This window comes from Chinchilla lanigera, unplaced genomic scaffold, assembly GCF_000276665.1.
Source record: "Chinchilla lanigera isolate Chin_1 unplaced genomic scaffold, ChiLan1.0 scaffold00100, whole genome shotgun sequence".
Classification (NCBI taxonomy): domain Eukaryota; kingdom Metazoa; phylum Chordata; class Mammalia; order Rodentia; family Chinchillidae; genus Chinchilla; species Chinchilla lanigera.
In genome coordinates this window covers 4,774,138-4,782,876 of record NW_004955501.1, presented here as the reverse complement: position 1 = coordinate 4,782,876, position 8,739 = coordinate 4,774,138, and the positions used below count along the sequence as shown (strand labels likewise).

Sequence of the window (8,739 nt, the reverse complement as noted above, 5' to 3'; positions counted from 1 at the left end):
CACACACACACACACACACACACACACACACACACACACACCAGTCCTTGACACTGTCAGTATGCAGTCTCACCTGTACACAGGTCAGCAATGGACAAAGAATGCCACCACCCTGCCTCTGATCACTCCTGACTTGCCGGGTAAATGTAAGCAAGTACTGTCTTGGTTCGCTCATCTGCAAGACCGGAAAGGTGTGGGACCTCCGTCTGACACTACTGTGGCAAGGGACGATGCCTCACATTCTCTGGGGAGAGGTAGTTCGGAAACTAGTGAGCATACAACCCTGAGTGGCTGCTGCACGGGACACACTCCTGTCGGGCTGCCCCTCACATTGCTGACTTCATAGGCTTTGGTCTCCTGGTCTCCTGACACTCTCACTTGCCTTCCATCTTGTGAAGGAATGAGGCTGCTCTGCAAGACACCAAAGCTAGCAGCGCCAACCCCTTATTGTCACAGCTGGTACTGGAGGACTGGCACTGGCTAGCACGGGTGACAGTCACTGCACCCCAGGTGTGTCTGCACCTCCTGCTTCCCCTTTCAAGTCCTCGCTTCTGTCGCTGCACGCTTGAACTCATCTGCCCACCGCTTCCCTCAGGAACACTGAACAACATTTAAGGATGGTGACAGGAAGAGGAAGGCCACAGTGACAGCATCGAGGCCTGTGGCCGAGGGAAAACTTGCCTCTGCCACCAGGCAGGCTGATCTTGGCCACAGCTGTAGCTATAGCACGCTGGATGCTGACATCACGCTTCATTTTGGTGCGCCTGTCTTTGTAAATGTGCCATCTGCCTTTCCAACCTCCATCCATTCTAATGTGGAACAGGAGCTTTACCAACAGCTTTTGAGACTCCCAAAGGAAAGGAGGGCCAGGAGAGGAGGACCCTGCTTATTTGCCAGGTCAGGGCTAGCCTTTGGGGAGAGGAACAGAATGACTAAATTGAGATCATGTCCAGAAAGAAATCCTCCACGCTGTTGCCTACTAACCCATGCGGACTCAGCAGAGGTGAGACTCCTCCTGAGGACATGGAGGCAGCTTCATGACCTCTCAAGAGAAGCTAACCGTTATCAAACCTTAACTCTGGGTCAAGGCCCTACATACAAGTGGGCAGTGATGGTGCCTGCAAGGAGCCAACACACTTCTGTGAAGGAGGTCTGCTTGGCTGCCCTAAGAGACCCCAGGAAGGGAAGGGCAGCAGTCAGACCAAGAAGAGGAAGGCCAGGGAACGGCAGGGCTCCGGGGTAGGAAGACGAGAGCAGGCAGTATGCTCACCTGAGGAGACAGGGCTTGGGAGAGCCTGCTGTCGAGGGAGGGTGTCGTGTGTAGGCTGGGAAGAGCAGGACTCACTAAGGCCACATCAAGCCACACAACGTCTAGCATCTCGCACTGCTCCTCTAGGCCACAATGGAAAAACAGACCATGGTGCCTTGGACTGTGTATACATGAGGAGGGAACTGAGTTTCTACTTGGTTTTATAGGACTTTTAAGAAGAGCTACTCTCCAGTTGAAGAAAATTAAAATCTACCATACATTCATTCACTAAGACAGTGCAGATCCCTGTCCACGGGGCTGGGCCCAGAGGCCGCAAGAGATGGCCCTCACAGCCAGCCAGGCCAGACACTAATGTGGACTCCCATAAATTCTCACGAGGTAAGTAAACACTCTTCCAACAAGCACCACTTGAGGGTGTGCTCCTGTGGGGGCACTGGCCCACACAGGCATGCACACCGTGAGTATAAGAACACAGAGAGGTGGTGGGGAGACTCCTGCGGGCTATTTTTGCCTGTAGTTTAACACATCTATGCATTACTTTATTGATGGCAAGACAATCACAAATTATTTGACAATATTGAGTATTTCTTATTTCAACACATCGCAGTACTTGTGAATTTCCAAAACTGTTTTCACAATGCAAGTTCCAACTTGAGAGCAGGAAAGACGACAATACACATTGCGCACATGTATCTCTGTGTGAAGATGTGTTTGTGGAAGGTGTATGCACAAGTCTATCTCTATGTATAATTATGTACACACATATAAAAACTAAACACGTGACATTGAAATTACGCTTATACATTGGTCCTTGCCTTCCAGAGGAGGTGCCAGGTGAATTCCTGCTTCCTCCCTTCACCTGAAGACAAATTCCTTTCTAGAGATCAGCCCTGACAATCTCCCAGGCTGAAGCCATGTGGCAAGCCCACTGCACAAACTTCAGTTCTGCCACTTACTGGCTGCCACTTTAGATTATTTTTGGAGAAGTTCTAAAATCCTCTCTAACAATCTTGTTGGAGTTTTGCCCTGTGGAGGAACTCATCCTACCACACCTCAGAAGCTACTGTAGCTCATGTATGACGTACCCTTGGCAGACTGAAGGAAGAACCAAGACCAACTGGGTAGGAAGGGGTATGTTTTCGGTCAGTCCCAGCCCCCTGGCAGGCTTTGAACAGGCCTGGGGTAGAGAATCTGGGTCAATTTGCAATGTCGGCCAAGTTGTATTATGTAGAAGAGAAGGTTCTCTTCAGGGGTTTGACAGGTTCTCAGGATTAAACCGTTCTCAGAAGTCAGTGGGGCAAGGTGGCTCTCTGGGGACAGAGCCCAGTGCTCTGCAGCCTTCTGAAACCCACTTTAGCTCCACTTCCAGGTGCCCACCATGCTGCCACAATATCCACAAAGGTCCATGCACAATGATTTCCACCATACCATGCCAATGGCTGGAAACGGAGAAACCGAGTGTGGTCTTTTCCAAAACACTACTAAGTATTAGCAACCAAGGATCTGAGAATGTGCGTCTTTTGAGGTGGCAGCTCTGCAGACAGTCCTCCTGTCCCCAGCCACAGAGGGGCTGACAGCGTGTGGTACGGGCTCCAGCACCCCTGACATGCCAGGTGGAAGACTTCAGGGTGACATGCTGCCCCACGCCACACGCTGAATTTCTGAGTCAAACCAGCTGAGTGTGCTGCCCACTGGGCAGGTTGGTTAGAACATCTTGGAAGTACACGGGGTACCCCAGTCTATAAGCCACACATCACCACTGCCTGCAGTTGCCAACAGCACCCCATCGTTCCTATGACCCCTGTTCTGCTGGTCACTGGGCAGGCGCCAAGAACACAGGTGCCTGTGCCTTCCACTCCCTTCATGGCTCTTAGAGGGGAAAAGGAGAGGCAGAAGCAGCCCCCAGGGGCCTGCTGCGGGCACCTACCATCCGCAAGGCCTTCGTTTCAGCTCAGGGCCCCGCTAATGCCAATGTCCCGCACTGCCCGTGGAAGGCCCGAGTGCTGCTACCTCTCCAGGGGCTGTTTTGTTCAACCAGTGTTTGATTTAATCATTCGTGGGCCTGGATGGTGGGGCCTGGGTGGTCTGGGCCGGATGGCCTGGCCTGCAACCTAATTATGTTGCTCAGTTAATTGCTTTAATTTATTGGGCTGGGATGGGAGGAAGGCAGAGGCGATGAACAGTTCAAAGAGAATAGGAAGGAGGGGGTGTTTGGAAAAGGTTCTCTGTAAGTTTACAAATATACAAAAACAAAAGCACATCTTTCAAATAAAAATGACTACATTTTTATCTGGCAAAAAGTTGTATACACATGATTTAAATTTTTTTTTTAAATTTTAACAGTTTTTGGCAATCTTAATAAAGTACAATATATTACAACCAAACCAAAAAATAGTTGTTTAAGTAACAGCTGTTAAGAGTGATGTGATCCCTGATGCCCAGCCTCCCTCCCTACCCCACCCTACTCCTAGAGACAGAGAGAAAAGAAAAATCCTCCCATCTTGGTAAACTTGTTTCCCACCCCCATTAGGAAGCTAACCAATAGGAAGCAACACAACAAGCGAGTAGTGTGTAGGACGCCGTGGGTCTGGCTCTGCATTAGCAGGAGCAGCCGCCCTCGCTGGCGGGGGGCTCCTGGGGTTTGTCCAGCTTGATGTCGATCACTGCAGGAGGCTGGGCTAAGGAAGACACTCTCAGAGAGGCTGCTGCGTGCCTCACGCCCCATGCCCTGCCCTGTGACCCCTTAACTGCTGCCCTGTCCCTCCACAAATATTCAGGGACTCGGCTCTCTGTGGGCTCGTGAAGGAAGGGTGTGGTCACCAGCTCCCACTCTCCTTCCCCTATATACCCGATATCACCCAACCCCTGTCCACCCCATGCAAAGCTTACTTATCCTGGGCTGTGGCATGGCATCACCACCAACACCCGGCCAAGGAGCCGCCAACTCAGAAGCCTTCCCTAATGGGCAATGTGCAAAGGCCAGCGCACAGGCACAGCCTCACCCCTATCGCCCCGAAGTCCACTGGACAGGAAACACCCAGCAGGTGGGGCACGGGTGCTCCTATCTCAAAGCACGGGGACGCGAGCCTCACCCTGGTCTGCAGCAAGAACATCAAACGCTCACGCTTTTGTCAGAGATGCCGCTTAATCCCGAGCACGGCCACTGTGAGGAGCCGCATCCACGGTGCCTGAAAAACTGTGTCTCCAGCCTTTTCCACCAGCACCCTTGAGGACTATGGGGCTAAGCTCTAAATGCACAGCCAGACCATGCTATCTCCTCACCAGGCTGAAAGCCCAGACAGATTTAGCCTTGCACCGAGCCACCTTCTAATTGCACTTGAGGACCAAACTCTTGGGTACTGCAAGAAGTCCTTTTCTGCGCTGGGGTTTGGTGCTGAGGTAGGATCTGCGCTAGATGGGGTGGTGGGGAGGGGTGGTGGAACAAGCCCTACTATAGGACTTGATGTTGACATCTCAGGGATATTTTGGTGTCCCCTATTTGAGGATACAGGAGAGATTACTTTGGCTTAAAGTACCATGAAAAGACATGCATCTCCTGAAATCTACATTGTCCCTCCTTGCCTTGGCTGTTAAGAAGCTTAGAACAAGTGTTTTAGCTGCCTCTAAAAGCCACTGAGAAGGGTATGTATATTAGGTATGGCTCTTCTTAATTTCCCCTTCTTGTGTGTGACTTTATCTTGTTTGTGTGCATGTATGTATGTGTACAGATCAGATATACCCACATGCTTTTTATACCATGGTGGAGGATGCATGACTAAGTAGGTAATACCTGCCTTCCTTCCCACCTCCCAATACAGCCCAGCTTGGTCTTCTCCTCTCCAGTCAAATGGTTCTACTTCTCTACTCAAGTGTTTTTGTAAGCAGAATGCCAAGTTGCCCTGTGGCTGTTCTCTGCCAGCTGTAGATCAGTGGGCCCCAAAGCCCCAGTAGACCCCAGTCCCTGACTGTACTTCCGGCCTGGGCACAGGCCTCTCTGGAGCCTCCTGGTCTTCTCCAGGCACTGCCAACCTAGCCCTCTCTTGGCACGGTGGCTTCCCAAAGCTAACTCTGGTGGCACAGTGCCATAACCTGGCACAGATACACCACATCCACAAATTTCCCATCCTGGCACTAAAGCCTTTGCAAGAGTCGGTCGACTCTGGCTCATGAAGCTGCACCCTGAGCTACAGCAACTGGATCTTCCCCTTTACAAACACGTTGTCTGCTTTCCTTTGCTCCTTTGCAGATGCTGTGCACCCCCCTCCCCTCACCCTAGCTCCACTTATAAAACTTGTCCTTGGCCTTTGGTCAGCGCTTATGTATAAGTCCGGCCCCTCTGTGCTGGCACTGCGCTGAGCCCTGTAGATGTGTCACTGCACTTCAACAGACCTTGTGGGGTGATGAGTAAAACTTGCATATCCAGCAAGGAAGCCAAGAAGACTGGATACACAGGCAAAGCCATCTCAGCCCAGAGTTATACTTTTAATTACACTGGGGCTGGGGATCAAACCCACACCTTGAACCCTTGAACAGGGGTTCAAGCACTCACATATGCTAATGACATGCTCTGCCACTGAGCTACACTCCTAGCCTGGTGTTACGCTCTCAGATGACAGGGCCATGCTACATCCCTTTTGTCTTGGTTTCTCAACCTCAGCACTACTGACATTTTGTGCCAGCTAATTCTTTGTTGTGAGGGCTATTCTGTGCAGATAGGAAGTAGCATCTAGTATCTACCCACTAGATTCCATAGCACTTGTTCCCTTCCCCCAAACTCAGGACAATCAAAAATGTCTGCAGAGGTTGCCCAATGTCCTCTGTGGGGAAGGGGGCACTATCAGTTGTGATTGAGAACCATTGGTCTAGCTTAAAACCTGGGCACTGTTACAGCACTGCATTCTGCCTGATATGGAAGTTACCTGACTGTCATTAAGAATAAATCATCACATGCACAACCTGATCCAGAATTCTCCTGTGTACTGTACAACACTTTCAGACCACATCAAAAAACTCCTAGAGAACTTGTTAAAAATACATTTTCCTAGGCCCTGCCTTAGTAGATTTGGGGATGGGCCTAGGATGTGTATTTTTAAAAAGTTCTTTCTTTAGAGAGTCCTAATTCATAAGTACCTAGGAAACAATTCTACAGACACTTCTAGAACAGTAGAGTCCAAAAGAACTTTCTGCAGTGATGGAAATATTTTCTACCTGCACTGTCCAATATGGTAGCCATCAGCAACACGGGCACCGAGTACTTGAAATTTGGCTACTGCAGGTGGAGGACTGAATTTTCAATTGAATCCAATTTTACCTGACTTAAAACACTGGCTGTAGTCTTGGAATGCAGAGGTTTAGATCATACATACTCTATCATGTAGCATCACCTTGTAACATCACACACCACTGACTGACAGTGTTCAAGGGTGATAGTGAAGAACAAGGATGAACAAGTACACTTGGTCTAAAATTCCCCCGGTCTTGAGAGACTTGCTATGTGTCTTCCCTTTGGGCAGAGCAAAGGGAGTCAGCCTTGTCTCTGGCTCACAGACAGCACTCAAGGCCTGCTGCTTCTTCCCTTTGGCTCCTGAAACAATGAGTGGGCCCGGACAGGCAGCTGTGATCTTGCCCAAGTGTCTGGGCATACTAGCAGCTCAGCTCTGCTGTCAGCACAATCCTCTGTCTGGAACATCAAAGCACCCCAGTGCACTGGCAGAGTTCAATGGCTGCAGGACACATATTTGGCTCTGGTTCCAGCTCTGTCAACTAAACCAGCTGGCAGGCCTAGGGTATGCTCTTCCCTGTGTGGGGCATCACTGCCCTTTCTCCTTAGGGCCATTTCATACATGCCTGAGTTATTGCTATTCCTTTGCGTATAAAAGGGCCCAGGGCTCACACCACAGAAGCATATATATATATGCTTTAAGTGCAGTGACACATCTACAGGGCTTAGTGCAGTGCCAGCACAGGTAAAATTGGATTCAATATATATAATACTGCTTGGGCAGAAATCAGGAGAGGGGCCTTGTGTGTGCAGATCCAGCAAGGGCTTGTGGCTCTACCATTCTGTGGTCCCTCAGCACCCTCCAACACACCACCATCTTGAGAGCAGACAGGGAGGCAGGGAGTTGCTGGACAGACAGGCTGGCTGCTGGCCCTGGGGAGGCCTTGTCTTAGGTGTGAAGATGAGATACAACAGCCCCTCACCTGCACCTGAAAGCAGAAGACAGAAACTCCAGGTTCACACACTTGCCCGGCCCTTGGCAGAGCGGATAAGCTCAAGTGCGAACAGCACATACATCACAACATACTGTGTGGTTGGTCCTGATGCTGAACACAATTCCAGACATAACACCAAAGAACTGTGCACGCCTTCAGAACATCTGTTCTGAACCGTCTGTAAACAGCACTGGCCCACCATTCTGGTAAACCACAGTGGCTGCTACCTCTGCCTAGTCCCTTCAGGGGTCTGTTCAACACTGGTCCAGCCCGTCTTGCAGCAGGCTTAGACAGTGGGCTTCTGGAGAGTATGAGGGGAAGCTGGGTCTCCACATGGGGGATCCTGTAGCTGGGGAAGGGACACAGATGACCTTACCCTTATAGTCTATTTGCTATGTGCCCTCTATACCTTTTCTCCCCAAGGGCCCACAGGTCACCCACAGCTGGCTGACATGCTAGGCACACTACAATGAAGATGTGCTAGGTGTCAACCTGGACCCAGAGCCCACCTGACCTGACCGTGGCCCAGCACGGGCCTCTGGGAGGAGGGAACGGAATGGCTACCACCCTCCCCAGGCAGTGGGCCACACCTCTACAGCGGGCAGGGTGAGATCAGGCTGTCTGCAACCCCTCTCCCTCTGACAGGTGTGTGGGCAACACCCACACCTCAATCCCCGCTCCCTTGATCCTGCTCTAATCATGGCCCCGTGGGCTGCTTTCTATATGTTCCTGGCACCGCAGAGGAGGTGTGACAGGTGACACCATGGGGGTTCTCTCCCGAGGTGTGCTGCCCAGCCCTTCCACGGCGAGCTTCAAGGGGTCCCTAACAGCTGCCAAGCCTGTTTCTTCACCTGTAACTGGAGTCCCATGACTGAGCAACCAGGGCACAGTCCTCACACCGATCCCATCAGCCGTGACTCCTGTGGAAACACAACCACTGCCTGAGCTCTGGGGACCGCTGGAGAGCCTGCTTTTTGGGACTTGAGTACGCTCTGAGTCTCCCAGTGTCCCAACCCTGCCCCCCACTCTGGCACAGGCTACATCAGGCAGAGGGGCGCGATGTCCAAGTGTGGCCCGGATGTCATTTCCTTTTGGCTTCCAATATTAAGCCACCTGTTTCAACTTTTACCAGCCTGATGCTGCCCTCTGACTTGCTGTGGGTGTCGCCCTTGGAGACCTGTGAGAACCAGTGGAGGATGCTGGCGAGTGGCTGTGTAGGGACCCTGCCCATTCTGCAAGTACACACGGGGCGG

The 8,739-nt window shown here is 51.3% G+C and overlaps 1 protein-coding gene across 1 annotated transcript in view; it reads right to left on the bottom strand.

Moving 5' to 3' along the window:
• Window positions 1-1,782: 1,782 nt before the first annotated feature.
• The window catches only part of Rab6b (RAB6B, member RAS oncogene family), a gene marked incomplete at its 5' end in the record, with an annotated part of 29,448 nt that continues 22,491 nt past the window's right edge, over window positions 1,783-8,739 (bottom strand). Inside the window, 1 exon segment of the mRNA XM_013505801.1 lies at window positions 1,783-3,933. Coding sequence (XP_013361255.1) covers window positions 3,869-3,933 — 65 coding nt within the window.